The sequence below is a fragment of the Typopeltis vanoorti genome, chromosome 3 (assembly GCF_054136105.1).
Source record: "Typopeltis vanoorti isolate ZY-2024b chromosome 3, IOZ_Tvanoo_1.0, whole genome shotgun sequence".
Classification (NCBI taxonomy): Eukaryota; Metazoa; Arthropoda; class Arachnida; order Uropygi; family Thelyphonidae; genus Typopeltis; species Typopeltis vanoorti.
Genome location: NC_143551.1, coordinates 36,091,138 through 36,112,265, shown reverse-complemented (window position 1 = coordinate 36,112,265; position 21,128 = coordinate 36,091,138). Strand labels below are relative to the sequence as shown.

The 21,128-nt window shown below is 35.9% G+C and overlaps 1 protein-coding gene across 2 annotated transcripts in view; it reads left to right on the top strand.

Moving 5' to 3' along the window:
* Positions 1-20,664, top strand: part of LOC150108046 (uncharacterized) — a 342,334-nt gene extending 321,670 nt beyond the window's left edge. Inside the window, exons 25-26 of one of the 2 annotated variants that reach the window (XM_090390587.1) lie at positions 13,068-13,106; positions 18,613-20,664. In XM_090390587.1, the coding sequence (XP_090246713.1) occupies positions 13,068-13,106; positions 18,613-18,615 (42 nt within the window). In that variant the 3' untranslated portion in view covers positions 18,616-20,664. Of the gene's footprint in view, positions 1-13,067; positions 13,117-18,612 lie in introns of both variants that reach the window. The other variant, XM_090390586.1, reaches the window with a different exon arrangement.
* Positions 20,665-21,128: the final 464 nt, after the last annotated feature.

Below are 21,128 nucleotides of genomic sequence, written 5' to 3'. Positions count from 1 at the left end.
AGACATTTGTCCCTCAAGAATTCTAGAAATTCCATTCCCTTATTGCTACATTCATCTTCCTCTCCCCCAGTTTATACTACTGTAGTTAAAATCTCTCATAACAATCATTCTTCTTGCACTTGCCAAACTCAACTGTCTAAACATTTCCTGGTCCCCACCCTCTGTGCTCCTGGGTCTGTAGCCACACCCCACTAAATATCCTGTCTTGCCCACCTCCACCTCACACCATATGGTTTCAAAATCATTAGTGCTATTGCCTTCCATAGTCTCCACTCTTAGAGGACATAGGTCATCACTTATCATAAGCAGTACTCCACCACCATGCTTTCTCTTCTTATCCTGCTGAAAAATGCTGTACCTAGCGACTTCTATTTCTGTCATTATATCCTCTTCTGTCAACCACGTCTCAGTGATCCCAATGATTTTTGGCTAGGCTGATGCTAGCTGCACCACCAATTCCTCTCCTTTATTCCAGATATGCCTGGCATTAGTATAAAGCATATAAATGCCGTTGTTTCTATGCCTAGCATTATCCCCTCGAGACTCTGGGCTCAGTGTTAGCTGATGTCGTCTCCCTTCTCCCAAGTACCCATTCCCACAAAAGGAAGTATTGTGTGAATAATGGCTAGTACAATGTCTCCCACAATGAGTGACTCCATGGGGGATGCTGATGCTTGAGAAAATAATAATAGTATGGGTTTGTAGCAGGGATGTTGTGTTATAATAATTTGCTTATGTGCTACAGTAAATCTACTTAAATCTACAAGCAGACTGTAGATTTAAGTATAAAAGAAAATGAGGAGGTGACTTGTTATGTGTCTTTACAAATACCAGGAAAATTAGAAACAAAGTGGTTGAGTTTATTGCTTTAGTGCATATGTTGGGTCTAAAATTGTTGTGAAACCTGGCTCACAGAATTGGATGTTGTAACTGGAAGTGAGTGCAAAGGATATAGTATTTTTAGGAATGACAGAAGAGATAGGAGAGAAGTACTACTAATGATATCAAGTCATTTGATATCATTAGTAGTACTTCTAATTAGTAGTCTTCAGTTAGGACAGAAACACATGAAAGCAATAATGGTAGTAATTTCCTATGTAGCACTGAGTTTGAGGTTTTGTTGTGAAGTGGAGGCTAACAGGATGAAATATAAAGTTGGGTGTTGCTAAAGACTTGGCAGTTCATTTTCTGGGGATGAACTCTTAAATGAGTAATTATTATGAGTGACTTAAATTATTCTAATACTGATTGGGTATCAGGGAAAGCTCATGATAAGAACGAAGGAGAATTTGAGTTGTGTGACAACTTTTTCAAGTAGCATATGAAAGAAGCAACTTGAGGACAAAGTGTTAGTGACAGTGAAAGTGATCATTGATCATACTGTACTGACTTGGGAAATGGCCAACTATGTGGATGTTCCAATCAGAACAGGTTATATGCCGTACTATAAATCTAGAAATTATGAAAAACTCAGGAAAATACTATCTCTGCTTAGATGGTATAAGTTATTGAATTGGTCAGCAGCGCATGGAAAGCTTTGAAAAGATGCTTAAATGATGCAGTATCTGAATGTGTCCCTAGAGGTTGAAGAATAGGAGTGAAATAGATATGCAGTCTTGTTAAAGAAGAGATCCATAAGAAGATGATGTAGAAGGAATATCATGAGAATAAGAGTGCAAGGAGTTATGAAATATATAAAATGTATGAAAAGCAATTGGCTGCATTGGCTAAGACCACCCAAAAGAATTTTATAGTTATTGCTGCAAGTAAAAGAAAGAATGACTATGGAAGAATAACTTCACTGAATGCAGAGACTGTACTCTAGTATCAGAAGCAGATAAGGTAATTCAAATAATGAGTGCTCACTTCACCAAGATCTATCATTTGGTTGAAAGACCAAATGATAGATCTTGGTGAAGTGATCTTGACTTTCAACCAAACACAACCACATACACAACACCTTCCTTTCCAATGGCTAAAGCAATTACAGAATTAAAAAAAATAATAATCAGTTCCTCCTGCATCCCCTGGTCATCTCTTCAGAAGGATTTCAGAAATGCCATCACCATATCCTACGTCCGTGGCACATCAGAAAAAATAGCCAGGTCCTTAAAGTACAACCTCCACACAGCATTTAAGCCCCAGCGTAAACTTGCTACCCTTATCTATTCTACCAAAGATCAGCTCCCTCCTTTCTCAGTGCTTGGAGTTTATAAAGTACCCTGTTCCTGCAAGCTGGCTTACTTTGGACAGACAGGTAGATCAGCAACAATCCGCTGAGAAGAACACAAATCATATATCTGCAATCATGACTATGATTAATCTAGCCTTGTAGACCATGTTTTGGATACAACCCACAGGATCTCCTGGAAAAAGCCACCATGCTCCACCATAGTAAATTAAAAAAAAAAAAAGACTATTTTTAGAATCTGTGGTGGCACTCAGAAATCAACCAAATTTAAATAAATACAGTTGCATAAAACTTCCCAAAATTTGGGAAACATTAATTATCAGAAAGTTGTTGGAAGTTTTTCCACTTAATTATACTATAAATTAAAGATACCAAGAAATTATATACTTAGTTAATCCTTTATTCAAGTGTAAGCAAATAAGTTTGCACCTTAACTATTTTTAGGACTGGGGAAATTCGTATAAAGAAGCTGATGACTTCACATCACTTGTCTTAGTATCCCATAATGCAAACGCATCTCCTTGCAGACATGTATAATGCTATGCATTATGGGAAGGTTCACTACCCAGACCGGTTTCGACCTTTATTGAGCTCTCATCAGTGGGAGTCTGACCCAGAGGTGATACTAAGGTTGAAGTAATGCAGAAAAAGTCATATTTTCATATATGGGTAGCCAAAAACCAAATACTCTAATCCAGAGTATTCTTATAATAAGAATAGACACCTTTTGGCTACCTGTATATGTAAATATAATTTCTGCATTACTTCAACTTCGGTATCATCTCTGGGTTTGGCTCCCACTGATGAGACCTCAATAAAGGTCGAAACCAGTCTGGGTAGTGACCCTTCTCATAATGCATAGCATTATACATGTCCACAAGGAGATATGCTTTGCATTATGGGATACCAAGGCAAATGATGTGAAGTCATTAGCTTCTTTATACAAGTTGCTCCAGTCCTGAAAATAGTTCAGGTGCAAACTTGTTTGCTTATACTTAGATAAAGGATAAAACCAAGTTAATAATTCTTGATATCTTTAATTTATATTAATTATATTATCAGAGATCCTGCTTTACATCCTGGGTAACCTACAAACGTCCATAAGAGGGCACATCACCTAGTTAGGACTTTCGAGTTACTTGCGTTTTTCACTTAGTATTGTGTTGTGTTTGAGTGTATGTTACATTAGTTTTTTTGTAATTCCTGAAGATGACTCAGTGACTTAGATGAAATATCAGAAGCATTAAAAATCAGTTTTAATCCTTTCTAAGTGCTGTATATATTTCATTAAGCCTCCAACATTATGTCTTCATAGCACATAAGCCTCAACACACCACCATATTGGATGAAGAAATAGAGGTGCATAAGAAGGAGGGTATTAAGCTGTTGCATAACCTGCATAAGAATTCAACAATTGGGGCAGATGGAATATCAGCAGATGTGATCAAGAAATGTTCAGCCAAACTGGCTAAGCCCTTGATATGTTTGTATAATTTGAGTATTAGCTTAAGAAGGATCCCACAGGAATGGAAAGAATGCATGGTAATCCCTTTGCACAAGCATGGTGCAAAGCCTGATGTGTCTAACTATCAGCATCTGTTGTAAGATGCCCCTTTGATCAGAAAGACCTGGTTTGATTCCTGTCCACGATGTGAGGAATCTTTATCTGGTCTCTTTCGATTAAAGACGGGTTAACTGGTCTCATATGGAGGTAGAGGGTTTTTTCACCCGGAAACTCGGGTTTTTTGTCCCTCAGAACAGGCAAACCAGTCCATGAACACACACTGATCTACAGTCATAAAATACTTACTTAATCCCTCATTAGGAGGAGATCAACCAGTCCTAAAGGATTGCAGAGGAAAGGGGGAAACCTCACACAAATAAAATAAATATCTATGGAGTAACTATAAAGATTTTATAGAAGTCGGTAAGAACTCGCATACAGAAATGAGTGGACAAACAAAATATACTTTATTAATATCTGACCTCCATGGAGTCAGAGATCATCGTGGTCAGAGATGCATCGTGGGAGGTACACACGATTGCACACAATGCTCATCCACATACTTTGCAAGGAACATGAGTTTACTAAAGGGAGGTCATGTCTCAGCAATTTGCTCATATTTTATAATAATGTTATGGCTGAGTTGGATAAATGAAATAGACATTTGATAGGATACCACATGAAAGGCTGTTGCATAAACTAGAGAAAATGGGATTGGAATATAAACTGGCTTGAATAAGTGGTTGGCTGATGGCCATCTATTAGAAAGTAGTATATGGGGGAATGTGAATCTTCCACATTTAAGGTGAGCAGTGGTGTGCTCCAGGGATCAGTCCTTGGATGATTGTTGAATCTATACATTAATGATATTGGAAAAGGGCTGACAAAAGATCTTCAGTTGTTTGCTGATTTGAAGATAGGCAGGGCAATCAGAGAAGCTACTGATATACAGCATTTACAGGGTGATTTGAATAGGATGAAAGTATGGACAAATGATAATGGCTATCAATTCAATGTTAGTAAATGTGAAGTTATGCACTTTGGGTGATGCTATATCCAACAGCAAATTACATGGGATTGTGCTTGGAGTAACTGATGAGGTTTTTTATAATAAATTTAGTTTAATCGTTTATCCAAGTGTGAACAAACAAAGTTTGCACCTGAAAATATCTTCAGGACTGAGGCAAGGTGGTGCATCTGTTGGCAACTCGTAGCAAAGGTGGACCAAGCTCTCATCACTCCTTGTCTCATCATCTCCCACTATGCAAAGCACATCTCCTTGCGGACATATATAATGCTATGCATTAAGGGAAGGGCCACTACCCAGACCAGTTTCAACCTTTATCGAGGTCTCGTCAGTGGGAGGCAGACCCAGAAGTGGTGACACTAAGGCAGAAGCAATGGAGAGGTCATATTTTACCTATACGAGTTGCAAAGGTGGATAAACTCCCAATAACTGATGAGGCTAGAGATCTTGGAGTTATGGAGAAATAGAAAGTTTTTCAAAGATCACAAAATTTGCAAATACAACTCAGAGAATAAGTGTAGTGTTGAAATGACAATTAATATGCAAGGATATGGAAATCATTTTGCCTCTTTACAAGGTCTTGACACGACTGCACCTTGACTGTGCACAGATTTGGTCTCCTGGATTCAAAAGGGATAAAGAAGCTGTGGAAAGACTGGAAAGAAGAGTTACAAATACGATATTGGTATTATGAAATGTAGATCACAAGGATAGATTGAGAGTATGTGGACTATGGAGACTGGGACAGAAGAAAGAGGGGTGATATGATAGAGGTCCATAAACTTTTGTGAGGGCATTATAGGAAATTAGTTGATAAAATTTTTCATTATATGGAAGATTGGGAGAGGACAAAGGGCATCTGTGGAAGTTGTGTGCAGTTAAGAAAGGAGAAAGAGCTAGATTTTTCTCACATAAAGGAGCCATGACTTCACTACTTCAACAGACAAACATGAAACAGTTTGTCTATTGAAGTAGTAAGTACATCTAGCAAGTTAAAGATACCAAGCAATTTTATAAAATTGGTTTTAATCCTTTTTCCCAAGTAAGCAAACAAGCAGGTAAGTCTAGTTTGCACCTGAAGTATCTTCAGGTCTGAGGCAACTCATGGTAAAGGTGGAATAAGCTCTGATCACTTTCCTTAGTATCTCCCCTGTAAAGCACAACTCCCTGTGGACATGTATGATGCTATACATTAAGGGAAGGGCCACTACCCCGACCGGTTTCAACCTTTATTGTGGTCTCGTCAGTGGGAGCCAGACCCTGAGATGCCAAGGTTGAAGTAATGCAGAACTTATAAATTTTACCTATACAAGTTGCCACAAGGTGCTTTGACCTTATCAAATAAAAATCTCAGGATGAGAGAAAGATGTAGAAAGTTTTTTAACTTGGGTATACTATACGTTAAAGATACCAAGCAATTTTATTTAATATAGGTAAATATAGGTAACCAGGTATGGCTGAAGAATAGTCTAGAAAACATTCCTCTTCAGTCTGACCCAAAGAGGAATGTTTTGACTAGAAAAAAAATTCTACTTGTCTTTCTTCTGGTGGTCTAATACTCTCAAAGCAAGTACAATTTCCAGAGGGTTACAAACACACACACATTTTATTAGGGTGTTTGTTAAATATATTTAGGGTGTCCTTGTTATAATGCTGTTGAGGATGCTTGGGCTTGCATTGTCTGTTAATGTCTGCACAACAATAAAAAAAATCCTGAATATATGCATCTTATCCTATGCCTCAATTTCCCTTAAAGCATTAAGCCTAGTGTTATGGTTACTTATATGTTTAGTAACTTTACAAACAATTGGAAAGTTTCTTTCTTGGTCCAATTCCTGGACACTGTATAAAGAGGGTGTGAGTAGGGGAGTGAGAAGCAGGTTTTTTCATGCAGAGTTGTGAATGATTGGAATGCCTTGCCTGGAAGTGTGGTGTCTGCAGAGAATTTGAGTGTGTTTAAAGCACGGTATGATGAGCTGTGTGAATGATAAAAGGACCTCCTAGATGAGTCTTTAACTCATGGGGTCTTGGGTAATAATAATAATAATAATAATAATAACAAATATTTTAAGTATTTCAACAGATAAGAATCAAAGAATTTTTTTTATAACACCAAAGTAAAGCAATATTTTATTTTATTTTATTTTTTGCAGTCATGCAGGATGGCTATATATGGTTTTGGGTATTGATGACCTTTAGGCAAATAAGTATTATACAGTATCTCCATGGAGTCCAGAGACTCATTATGGGAGATCCACACTAACCTTTATACTTACAAAACCTAACCTATCATACTGCTCCTTGAACTCATTCTCCATAAGTACAATCAATTAATTCTAGCAATCCATTCCACTCATTTACCACTCTCCGTGCAAAAAAATTTGTCCACAACCTTACAACCACACTTTTACATAACTTCCATAGATAACTCCTAGTTCTCTATTTGTTATACTGAAACATTTCTTTTGCATCAAGTTTGTAACATCCCTTTAATATTTAAAAGTTTCTATCATATCCCTTCTTTTTTGCATATCAACTAAACTTTGTAACCTACAACATTCAACCTATCCTCATAGGAAGCATTCCACAGCCCTGTCATCAGCTTAGTCACTCCTCTCTGAATCCTCTCAGCCACCTCTTGATCCCCAAGAAACCCAGGTGACTAAATCTGTGCATGGTAGTCAAGATGTGGCAAACAACCGAATATTCCCCCCCCCCCGTTCCTTAAAGGTTATCTAGTTAATGTTGCCACATGCAGTATTAACACTACACACACTGGCCCCTGAATTAGAAATTTATGTTACACCTAGATATGCAACTGCCAATACCAGTCCTCTTCAATTCTTTGTGCATAGCTTGGTAAGATATGAATTGGGAATAGCCGTAATTAAATGCTTCAGTTAATTTGCGGCACATGGGAAGTTCTGTTTGTCTGTGCAAGCCTTCTTGGACAATGCTGATCTCGTGTCTGATAGACTGTCTTGGGATCACAAGTTATGCCAGGGCAATGTAGGTCATTTTTCCACTGATTAAACATCCTGGATATCTCACCTTTTACAAATGCAGTCAGCTCTACTGTTTTCAGAATCGTGGCTCCAGCCTGATGGGCACCTACAATTAGCCCTTTAACAAACTCCAAAAGATCCTTTGTTTTTCCTATTGTGATCAACACTATTGACGATTACTGCACCAGCACCATTCTTAAATAGCTGCCTGGAACACATGATGCACCTGACAAAGTATTTTACATACATCTGCATAAGGGTTTCTAATTCAGTGGCTGGTATGTATATATATATATTTTTTTTTTAGAACTAAAGCAATCTCTAGTTTATTATTATAAAGAACAGTTTTATTTACTTATAACTTAAAATATAATTTATATGCATAATGTACATAGCTTTGAATAATTTAAACCACTTGAACAAGTAGTTAACTACCCTGGCAAATGAGAAACAATCAGATTCATAAATTATTCAAGTTCTGAATCATTTGATTTCTACAAAATATGAGCTGAAAATTAACCTTTTTGTGAACAAGGTTTGAAAAAGTAGTAAACTTGAATTTTTGAGATGAAATCCTGTAATAAGGAAAGCAGAGATAATGAATAGTAAAGATGGCTGAGTTGTATGAGGCAAAGGGGGTTTACAATTTGTAAATCTGTGGAATGAATTTGAAGGAAAATTGGAATGGTATAAAGCTGATGGATTACATTTGAATGGGTTTGGTGTTACACATTTCTTCTTCTTATTATTATTCAGGCCTCCATGGAGTCAAAAGACTCATCGTGGAAGGTCCTTTCTAAGAAATATATGTCTATCAAGATGCATCGAGGGAGGTCCCTCCTAGGAAACACAAAGTCTATCATACCACTCCTTAAACGCATTGACCGTTCTCACTCTCACCACTCTATCAGACAATGCGTTCCATGATTCAACCACCCTCCATGCAAAGAAACCACTCCTCATCCTCTTTCTCACAGTTTCCTTTCGTAACTTCCAGGGATGGCCCCTTGTCATGACTCCTTCCTGATGTTCAACCAAGCGAAAGAACTCCCCAGTGTCAAACCTGTAACCACCTCTCAACAGTTTAAAAGTTTCAATCATATCACCTCTCCTTCTTCTATCCACCAAACTCTGCAGTCCATACTCCCTCAGCCGATCCTCATAACTAACATTGTACAGTCCCGACACCATCTTTGTTATCCGCCTTTATACCCTTTCCACAGTTAATTTATCTTAGACTATTGTTCTCAGATCTGCCCCCCCCCAGGATTTGAACTTAGAACAATAGTCTAAGTGTGGTCTGATCAGAGTCTTATACAACGGAATGATAACCATTTTATCTCTGCAGGTCAGTGTCCTTCTCATTATTGCAACAATCCTCTGTGTTATTACCTTCATTACCTTTGCAATATGTCCCCTAAATTTCAGGTTTCTATCAACCATCAATCCCAGATCTCTTTTCTCCCCTACTTCCTCCAGTTTAACTCCTCCCATAGAGTATGCAGCGTCCCATCGATGTGTCCCAAAGCTCAAAACCTTACATTTTGCTACATTAAACCGACACCTCCATTCATTTGCCCATCTATCTAGCTTATTCAAATCCTCTTGCAGGGCTACCACATCTGCACTATTACTAATAACCCTTCCCAGCTTCGCATCATCTGCAAATAACTGAATATCCCCTTGCAATCCACTGACAATGTCATTGATATAAAGGTTAAACAATATAGGTCCCAGTACCGAGCCCTGTGGGACCCCACTTGTAACCTTCTGCCTCTTTGATATTGCTCCACCGTACACAACTCTCTGATAACTATTGGACAGCCAATCTTGAATCCAGTTGACCAATATGACATCCAGACCCATGTGCTGCAATTTCAATATCAGCTTATCATGTAGCACCCTGTCAAATGCCTTTGCTAAGTCTAGGAAAATGGCAGTATATGACTTTCCCTCATCTAATACTCTTGTAACTTTATCATAAAAGGCTAGCATATTGCTAAAACAAGAGCGCCCCTTCACAAATCCATGTTGCCTCTCATAGATTACATCACCCTCATCTGCCCAATGCTGTATATGGTCCCTCACTACTTTCTCCAAGATCTTACTAACTACTGATGACACACAAACTGGCCTATAATTAGACACTTCTAGGCTGCTACTGCCCTTATGCAATGGCACTATCTTACCTTCCTTCCATTCCATGGGCACCTTTCCTGCAGCCAGACTTTCATTGAAAAGCCAGGTCAAAGGCACTGTCAGTTCCTTGGCACATTCTCTCAAAACTCGTGGTGAAATACCATCCAGTCCAACAGCTTTACTGACATCCAGAGTACTCAGCATGTGGCACTCTCCTCCTGTACCTCTAAACCTTGAACCTGCCCAATCCCTCTAGCATTAAAACTGACTCCTCCAGGATGAAATACTCCAATAAAGTGTTCATTGAACAATTCCACTATGTCCTCTGCATCAGTCACTCTATTTCCATTTTTATCCCACAATGTAATTCTTTCACAGTCATTTCTCATCCTACTGGCGACATAGCTAAAAAATTCCCTAGGATTTTCCTTGGATCTAAGAAATGCCAATCTTTTCTCATATTCCAGTTTTGCCTTCCTTACTATACTGGTCACTCTCCTGGCATGTGTCTTATATTCCTCATTCATCTTCTCTTCACCTGTCTCCTTATATCTCTTCCATAGCCTCTTTTTCACATGCAGTTCCTGTTTAATATTGTTTGTCATCCACTTTACTCCAAATTGTGTCCTCTTCTTCACTCGTGGAGCAAGTTACCATTGCTGCTAACAAATATTCCTTCACAATTTCCCAAGCACTAATGATATATTTAGAAAGGCTATTGTTTTCTGAGAAGGCACAGAGTCAAGAAGTTAATGTAGCAAATGATCAGAGTACCTGTGAAGCAGGATAGCACAAATCAAAAGATTGTACAGCAGGAGGAAGATGGATATGTGGTTGAAGATGTGGTTGCAGCAGCACAAGATGATGGAATGCATAAAGGTGAGGATGAGACAGGTAGGAATGGAAACCACAGTCAGGATCAGGGAAACAGGAGTGGTCAGACTGAAGAGAGGTGTGGTATGGCAGCTAGAATAGAGAATGTTGGTGCTGGTAGAATGGTCTCAAACACACACAGACTGCTATGTTTATACACAAATGTAAGGAGCATTTGAAACAAGAGAGCTGAGTTTGTTGCATTGATTGAGACAATATACCTAAAAATAACTGGAATAAGGGAAACTTGGTTGTCTGAGGAGGATGTGATGTCAGGAATAGAACTTGAAATATATAATTTTCCAGAATGATAGAAATGTGAAAAGAGGAGGGGGGGGTGTAAGAGTTCTGTTAATGATTACAGAGGAATTGTGTCCACAAAGTGTGGAAGTTGATAGTGTGTAGTGTGAAGTTGAAATAAAGTCAGTATATCTGATAGGATGCTGTTATAGGCCAGGGAATGCAGAGAAAATCAATTGTGAAATGTTTAGGCAAATTAGTTGGACATGTAAAATGGTGATCCTGATGGGAGACTAATTACAGGAATATAGACTGGAAGGAGGAGATAGTGTAAGGGAACAAGGAGAGCAAGTTTGTGGGATTTCTGAGAGATAAGTATTTCAAGCAGCATGTAATTGAAGCAACCAGAGGCTTTAATGTTTTGGATTTGGTGATAACTTCACAAGATGTAGTTGTTTATGAAGTGTTGACACTGCTGCCAGTTGGTGAAAGTGATCATGAGGTACTTGTTTGGGAAGTGATGAAACAAGAAAAGGTCACTGCTAAAAATAGATACATGTGGAAGTATAAAGCTCTGTAGTCAGTTACCATCAGTACATTAGGTAGATGAGATGAGCAGAAAAGATGTTGACAATGCATGTAAACTCACAATGCAGTATCTGACAAAAAGCAATATATGACTGCATACCAAAGGTTAAGCAGGTAAATAGAGTAGGAGTTAAATGGATGAACAGTGAAATTAAGCAAGCTGTGCTGGAAAAGAAAATGTTATAGAGGAGATACAAGGCACTTGGTGGTGATCAGACCCCATGAAGAGCATAAAGCACAGGCTGGAAAGAATGATGAGCATGGTAAAGAAAGAAAAGGCATAGTATGAGAGGAGATTGGCTGGTCAGGCCGAGGTTAAATGTAAATGATGCAGTGCAATATATAGATGAGAGGCAAGTATTAGGAGAATTGGAAGCGAAAGAAACAGGAGGTGTATTAGATGTTGGTTGGGTTAGATGTAAATAAGGCTGTGGGAATGGATGACATATCACCGTGTATTCTTAAGGAATGTGCACCACAGTTGACCATGCCCCTGACCTGGTTATTTAATGAGTCTTGCAGTGGGTAGGGTTCAGTTATTGTTTAATTAGCCTTGTACCCATACTGATGATGCCTGTGATACTCAGGTGAAAATTCTATGAATAAAGAATAATTGACGCGAGTTAATTCCGTTATTATAATAGTTAGTAATATGTCTACTCACGGTATTTCCGTACTGAAACTTATTTTGGAGTGACGGTTGATAGTAGACTGAAGTTTAGAGGGCATATTGTTAATGTTGCACATCTTATTGCTGCTATGATAAGAAGTACTTTAACATGTAAAGATAAGTGGTTGTGCCACTTTATAAAGGCACTGGTCAGACCACACTTGGACTATTGTGCTCAGATCTGGTCACCTGGTTTTCAGTGTGACGTGGAGACATTGGAGAGGGTCCAGAGACAAGTGATTAAGACAATATCGAGACTTTGGAATACTGGCTATGGAGAGAGGTTGAAGAAATGCAGAGTTTTGTGGATAAGAGGAAGAGAGGTGATATGATAGAGACATTTAAGTTAGTGAGAGGATTTTATTGGATTAATCCAGAGGGGGATTATAAAACAAGTAGATGGTGAGAGGGGAAGAACCAGAGGTCATTCCTGGAAGTTATGTAAAAGTGTGGTGAGGAGCAGATTTTTTACATGGAGAATTGTCATTGAATAGAATGCATTACCAGAATGTGTTGTTCATTCAAGCAGTATTAAGGATTAAGATTCTATATGATAAATATGTTGTTAGTTCAATGAATCTCCCACGATAAGTCTATTGACTCCATGGAGGGTGTAATAATAATAATATAAGAATCATTTCTCTTAAAGTTAATTGCTTAATTTTCATTACAATCAGTATACTTCTATCATGAATGCTTAAACATAATTTTGGATTTTTTTTGCTATAAATTGATTTTAGAGAAGTATAGCAGTATGCAACACTATTAAGATTAATATTTTATAATGAAAATAATTTTTTTTTTTTTTTCCTTCTCCTTCTGAAAAACAGATTGCTATAAAAGAAAAGCAGGAACTGCAGAAAAAACTGGTAGGGCATTGTAAGTCCATGTTTGTATTGTTATTTTGTTTTTTTGATTTAAGCATTTTTGTTTTCTAATTTTTTTTTCTCACATGGTATTTTTTTTGTTTTACGTTTGTCTGTTTTGTTTATATGTATGCACTATATATGTATTTTGAAATGCTGATTATTCATGCACTTTTGATTAAATTATATACTATTAAGTCAGATTATTAAGTCAGTTACTCACCTAAGGGATATTTAATCTATAAGCAGTTTGTAATATGTAAATGTTGAACTTAAATTAATTTCAGACAATTTAATGCTACCTTGTATATATATCTAAGCTTGTTCTATCTCATCAGTGGGAAGGTGATACACTGCGTGCCCTGGTATACCAAAGAAAATATTGGAAAGAGGATATTTTGTTTCTTTGATGATAGGGAATTATAGTATTTTGCTGACTTGGATGTTCAAGTTTATTATAAACTTTAAACTCACTTACTGCCTGCACTCTTGCCACCATTTTAAGCCACGCTTTCCACACATATCCATCCTTTTCCATGAAAAATGACTCTTCACTGCATAAATTCCAAGGTGTTACCTTATTTGTGTCTTTTTCCCTTATTGTGTCCTTTGGAAACTATGTATTAACATTTAGTAAATACCTGTTAACTACTTATGTTTCAGTCATATCACTCGCTCCTGTTAATCAAGCTCTTCAAATTACATGCTCACAGTCGATCATTATGTAGTTCCATTACAGGGCTTTGTATCCTTCTCCCTCTATCTAAAGATCCATCCTTTTGAAATCCAGGTAACAAGATCTGTAGTTTGCTCACTTACTACAGAAGTATAGTTTGCTCACTTTATACAACAACCACCACATACTTATCTGCCAATAAATGGTAGAGATAATACAGAGCAGTTCTCTGTATTATCTCTACCAATGTGGGTGTCTCCTAAACTTCAGCTCACAATATGCCATCATCTGAAGATCCCTTGCTTCTTCCACTTTCTCCGGTATAGTCTACTAACAGAATACACAGGATTCTGTTTTAGGATTCCAAAGTGTAAAACCTTACACTCAGCTATATTAAACTGTTCTCCTCTTTGTTTTCCAACTTTTTTAGCCTATTTGAATCCTGCTGAAGAACAATTACAAGATTTCTTAATTTTTTTTTTTTAATGTGAATCAATCTCACAAAAGGTACTTAAATTATAGTACACTAGTATTAGTTCTATGAGTGAGTTGAAGGATAGATATTCAGAACCGTTGCTCTAGGAACTAAACGGGGAACTTTTCAAGCAACCTCAGACCTTAAGCAGGAGGATGGTCTCACACCAAGCAATGAAATTCATCTTTCACCTAAAGACATTCACAAAGCATCCATATCAATGGTGGAATTTGAAATTACTGCTGTGGGTTGGTGGAAAGTGGTATACTAGCCACCGAACTAAAGAGACTGGCAAACTAAAACTTATATATATGTTTGATTATTCAACAAAAATTCAATTTTGATGAAATGATAGTACATATAAATTTCACTTATTAATGCTTCACTTGTTTTTGTATACCAGTAAATATTATACATATCAATGCTTCAGGGATGTTTTCTGTGTGTGTGTGTATATATATAGAAAAGTAATATTTATAGTGAATTATTGTCAAATATGCTAGCCTTGGTACTTGAGCAGATAAATCCTTCATATCACCAGTGAAGGCTGTAGGTTCAAATCCCACTCCAACTAGGATGAATGCAGAATTCTTTAGGATACAGATGATTTTTGTTGTATATTGTGAAAACTACATAGTCTGTTTATTGGATATCAAAGCGGCATGAACTGTTTAGTCTCTTGAAATTCACAGATTATCTAATCCTTAAGTCACTCACCAACCCTTATTATGCTATATGTGTCTTAATTACATGACACCTCCAAGGAGTCCATGAACTCATCGTGGTAGGGCACTCTACTCCACATACAACTCATGGTCTCCTTTTAATGTACAACTAAATACAGCAACACTACCATCCACCATAACCACAATAGTGTTTCTGTAAATTGCATTGTATTCTCTTGGCCGATTTTTTTTTTCTTAAATGTTTTTTCTACCCACAAAAGGTTATATGCATACCTATGGTATATTTTGTACCATGGTAGGCTAAAAAGTTTTTTTTTTTTAAAAGGCTATTTGCTTGGAGATCTGGATATGAAAGGTATGGGGAAGAGAAATAGAACTGTTTTTAGTAGCAGTGAAGTTGATATTATATTCACCCTAATGGCTGCTAAGGTATCCAAACATGCAAGACATTGATTATTGATCTTAAGCTCTTATAACATTTGAGAACTACAGGGTTTGTCAAATGAAGAGGAATGAAGTGTATTTATTAGCAAAATCATGGATAGATTTGAAGTCAGTGAGAGAGAGTCAGTGGTTCTCTATGTCTAGAAGAACTCTATAGCTTAGGGGAAAGGATGGAGCTCTAGAAGTACTCAGGCATTATGTGCCTATGGACAGTAATTAGAGTAACAATTGCCCATAACAGTCAATTGCCATATGTTTTACCTATTGTGTATGCAAAGTCAATATATATATATATATATATATATATATATAAGTACAGTATGAGTGAAAAACAACTAAGCATACTTCCCTATATAACTTGTGAAATTGTGTCAAGTCAGTTATTTCTAAGCACGTCAAAAACTGATGTACATTTTCTGTATTAACAACAGTCTAACAAGGAGTTCCATATAAGTATGATTCTGTTGTAGAAAGTCAGGTGAACAAACTTTTGCAGTTTATGATCAACAGAAAGCAAAACCATAACCATCCAAATGGATAAAATATATCAAAAATATTAGCTTCATATCCATGTTATTTCAATAGTATCCAAATATTATATTTAGTTCAATGGACATACCTTGCATCCATGTAATTATTGAAGTTTTTCATGTCAAGATCAGTATGGTAGTTAAACATTATGCAGCCTGTAAAACTTTCAGTGTGTCTCATTTCTCAAGTTGTTAAGTATTGATCATGAAAATGTGGTCTGAAAGTATGCTTAGCATCAGGAGAAATAGTTATGCATGCATTTTTATATATGATGTACATCTTTTATAAGAAATTTTGGATACTGCAGTACTATCAATGGACCTTATATAGTTAATTGCCTTATTGACAGCTGCTGATTGTTAGAGTTAAACATGAGAAAAAAAGTGGCATGCATATTGCTGCTCTGGTTGGTCAAACGAACCTGTGCTCTTGGTATGCTATCCACTATCTGCTGATGGGCTCTGGATTCAAATCCCACAGATGTTTGTGAAAGTCTTTAGGTGATAGACATTTTGTGTCACTGGTGTGACACTACTCTATTGTAAGACCAGAGTAGTTTAGAAAAGTACATGTTTAGTCTCTAGAGCAAAATTTCCTGATTATCTAATCTTTATTCATGCAAGGTACTAACATACTAATCAGTTTACATCCTTTCAATCCTTTCATAGGTAGGAATTATAAAAGATAAAGAAATCTGTTGCTTTCCTGTAAGCAAATATTTATGTCAATTCTCCTTCTGTGTAAAAAAGTGTGAGAACCAAGAAGTGATGCTGCTTCAGATTAATTTTTAGATCATGGAAATTTAAATTACAGAAAATAATCTAGATTAGTTTCTTTTGTTACCAGTGTACAATTTTCATCCATTGACTTCATCCTCCATAATCATTTTTAATTCTAATTATCTATTTATCAAAAGAACAATGAACTATTTTTTCTTGGCCTGGTTTGTCTAATTTCTCCTCATTCTACACTTTTTTGCTCTGTGAGGAGCAATCACAGAGCAAAAAATCAATCTTTTCCTCCTTCACCGTCCTTTGTCCTCATGCAACTGATTATCACCTTTCAGCTTGTGCTATCTCAAGATGTTCTTTTTCCAGAATACATGGAAAACTTGGGCCTTGCTGTTGAATTTCTTGTTAGTGCCCATGCAGCATTTGTCTCTTTTTCATTCAACTTCTCTTTCCATATTATGGCTCCTAGTTGTCTCCCATGTTTTTCATAATCACCTGCTTTGTAGTTCCACATATCCTCTCCTCAGAAAAGTTCATGTGACTCAGTCATACAGGGGCAACACACAAACTATCCTCTGATCACTTTTTTTTCATCTCTTGATATTCATATTCATTCTCTCTATCCAACCAAATCATTCACTTCCACGTGTAGAAGTAACTCCCTTGAAATGTTTATTTCTCATATTCAATCTCTTTATTAATCCTTCCTTCTGGAAAACAGACACTGGAATCTCTCATCCACCTCACTTCATTTCTATCAAATATTTAATCTTATTTCTCATCTTAATCATCTCTTCAGTGTTTGCATTCTGGCAATCAAACTTGCTTTTGTTTTCACAGTTACTCTCACTTTTATTCCAATACCCACATTCTCTTCTGTTTCTGCAATTATGCTCACTTTTACTCTTTCAATCATTGTTCTATTCCTGCAATCACATTTGTCTTTGCTCTTTTTATTCCTTCCATACTCAAATTCTTAACACTCATATTCTCTTGTTTACATCATTTTTCATCTTGGGTTCTCATTGCCCTCCATTTTTTGTTTAATATTCACTCCTTGTTCTTGACTCATTTAACACCTAAGTCCCATCAAAATATCACTTTTTGTAGTTCCATGCTCTCTCTCAAGCACATCCTCCATATTCATAACCCATGTGTTTTTATATACACACACACATATATATATTTATATAAATATATATATATTTATGCATTTTATACATATAAGTGTGTTTTGTATTTTATATATAAATATATAAAAAAAAATACATATATATATACACACACACACACACACACACACTGCTCATGACAATGAACCATCTTCAAAAAAAATCTATACTTCTCACATCACTGTTCTTGAGAACAAGAACATTTACCTTCATTTACTGAAAGCTGCAATTATACAAAATTCACTACTGGACCTATTAAAAAATCTCAATATACAATATGCATCCAGTCTCCACTATCATGAATAAATAAAATTTTGCTGAAATGCATATACATTTTTGTCAGCATTACAGAAAATGAAACTTATCTTGGCTTAAGCAATGCCAGTAGTAAACAGTTATGCCATATATGTGCTAAATTCTGGAAGTGGATCATCTCCAAACTAATGATTCAGTTTAAGTCAAGGAGGGAGGAGAGAAAGAGCTATGTGCTATTCCTCTAGTATACTTCGAATCTATTCAAGATATGTTTGGTCCTCTGGTTAATAGGACTATGCACTTATGCATAATTTGTAGTCATCAGGCTGTTCTATATCTGTAAACATCATACCATGCCATCAATTTACCAGTCAATCAAAATGGACCTGAAACTAATTCATGTGACATTTTTCATATTCTAGATGAAATACTAAATCTATAATTATCTTATTTAAAAAAGTAAACTGCTTTGATTAAGTATTTTAGGTTTTTGTTAATATGGAGTTAAGTATTGATCATGCTATTTTTTTCCCCCACAGTAACCAAAACCTTTGAAATGTTGAAGCTTACCAAGGGTAGGAAATCTCAACTGGATCTCAACTTGTGACAGAGGACCTGAGTTAAATATTTAATAACTGTTGTAGTGACAGCCCTGAAGTTATCATTAGATTGTGGCCAGCATATTTATTGTGTACTTAGTGATTGTGAATCTGAGTGGTTTACGGTGCATAGTACATTGTGAGCAGAATAGTTGTAAAAATCTGTATATCATATGTTTCACAGGAAGTCCTAATCAGTGAGCTTTCTGAACAGACTCACCATTAGTAGGGCTTTTCATCTGAGAACAATGTACATTCTAGTCACCTGATGTTGTGGTTTTAACATGTAGTTTGTGCCAAACATTTCCTACTTCCGTGTAAGTGGATACTATCTATCTAAAGCTTTTTTCACGTGTTCATCACTATAACTTCATTATTGCTCAATGTATAGTAACCTTCATATGTATGTTTTCATGTACCCTATTGATCATCCCAAGTATATTATGTCCTCTAGTTGTGTTTACCTGTATATTTCCCCTTGTTATATGCTGCTTTAAGTCTCAAATGTTATATTTCTCTTATGTCTTAATATACACAAAATGAAAACTTTACTTTCATGTATTCAGGCATTTAAAAATTTTAGCCATTAATTAATAGATTTCAAAGTGAAGAAGGTTGGTTTACATCAAAACATGCTTTGGTAAAACAAATTTCTTCCTGAAATTTTTGAAAATATCTCTGCCTTTCTTGTTTAAGAAGTAATTATTAATCTAGAAGATATCTTAAATTACTTTTTCAGCTACACTTAATTTTAGCACTGTTCTTTTTAAGCAGTATAATAGTTGTGATGGAATATGTTTTTATAATTCAATAAACTGTTTAGAATTGTAGTTTAGTGGATAAACTTGCCCAGCGAGAGCATTTGACTGCCAATATTCTAGCCAAGTATATGGTTTCTTTTGATAATGGAAATATCAGAAGTTCTGTGACCCTAGTCAAGAGAATCATCTCTAGATCCATTTGATGTCCACTGTCAGTTGAGTATTAAGGGTAGCTCAGAATAACTTCTAAAAACTAGCCACATTTTTACAAAATAATTTCAGGTTGATTTTAAAATGTTTATAATGTGATTCATCATGATGAAATAAAGTACTGCTGCTAATCCATGTTGGATGCATTTTAACTTCCTGGACCTTGTCTGCCCAACCTTCATTATCATTAAATCTCTTAAGATGAAGAAATAAAGTGAGATGAATAATCCTTCCATGTTTTTAAATAATTGTGAATAAACCATCCACTTCAGTGAGTGTCAAACCGATGTTACTTTTTTTGAAAAGTGGTAATCACAGCAATCATGATTGTTCAGTTACACATCTATCATTCATTTCTAGGTTTTTAAAAAACATGACATTGATTATTCCTCTGATGTATTTTTTATCTGCTCTGATTTTTTCACCTTGAAACATTCCATTTCTAGAGATTTCCAATTATAATGTCCAATTAGCCAGCAAGAAAGTTTATTAAGAATAACTTCAGCTGTCAAACAATTTAAACTGATGTGCAAATCTTGTGTAATATACAGTCCTAGATTTTATATAAAGTACATTACTTGCCTTTGTTTAATAAAAAAAATCAAGTTTGAAAAATACATAATTGTTAGTTATAACAAATTATAAATTCTAAAATATGGTAAAAATTACCAAATGCTATCTAGAGAAACATATATATATAAAACATTTCTTTATATTTAAATAAGCTTCCTGTTTTTAAATGTTTAAAAGAGCAGAAAAGAGGGTAAAAACATTTCTATGAAATGCAGTCATGTAATGACTTTATTTTGCTTATTATTCTTTCATGTGATATTTAAAATGTGCCAAAAAATAAAAAAGCCCACTGTATTATATAAGATATAGGACGTGCTCATTGGATAACAGTTTTGTATATATATATAAAACCATATGCTGAAGATTCTCTTAGAATCTTGAAGTAATAAAATGAAAGTGAACAGAAAGTAATGTCACTTGTGATGTTATAATAAAGATTATAAAGAAATTTTTGCACTATTTCTTCATGAAATTAGGGATTTTTTTTGGTAAACCTACAAATTACATAATAAAATGAATTAAAGTAGCATGACATGAAATCCATTTATTTTTCTATCATTAAGCTATAATGAGTCATGAGTCCTTGAATGGACTCATGACAGTCATGAGTCTTACATTATTATTATTAATAATATTCTGGACCTCCATGGAGTCTTAACTCATTTTGGGTGGCCCATCTTAGGAAAAAGTATCATACCACTTAAACCCATTTACCTTCTGCACATTCACTACCACCAAGCAGATTTCCATGGGCCAACTATCCTCTAAAAAAAAAGCTTCTTCTCACATTCCTACTCATCACCCCTTTAGCAACTTTCAGGGATGGTTTTTTGTCCTTGTTCCTCCCAGTTGTACTATATGAAAATTCCCCCCCCCCCTCCTCCATGTCAATCCTGAAAATCTCTCAACAAT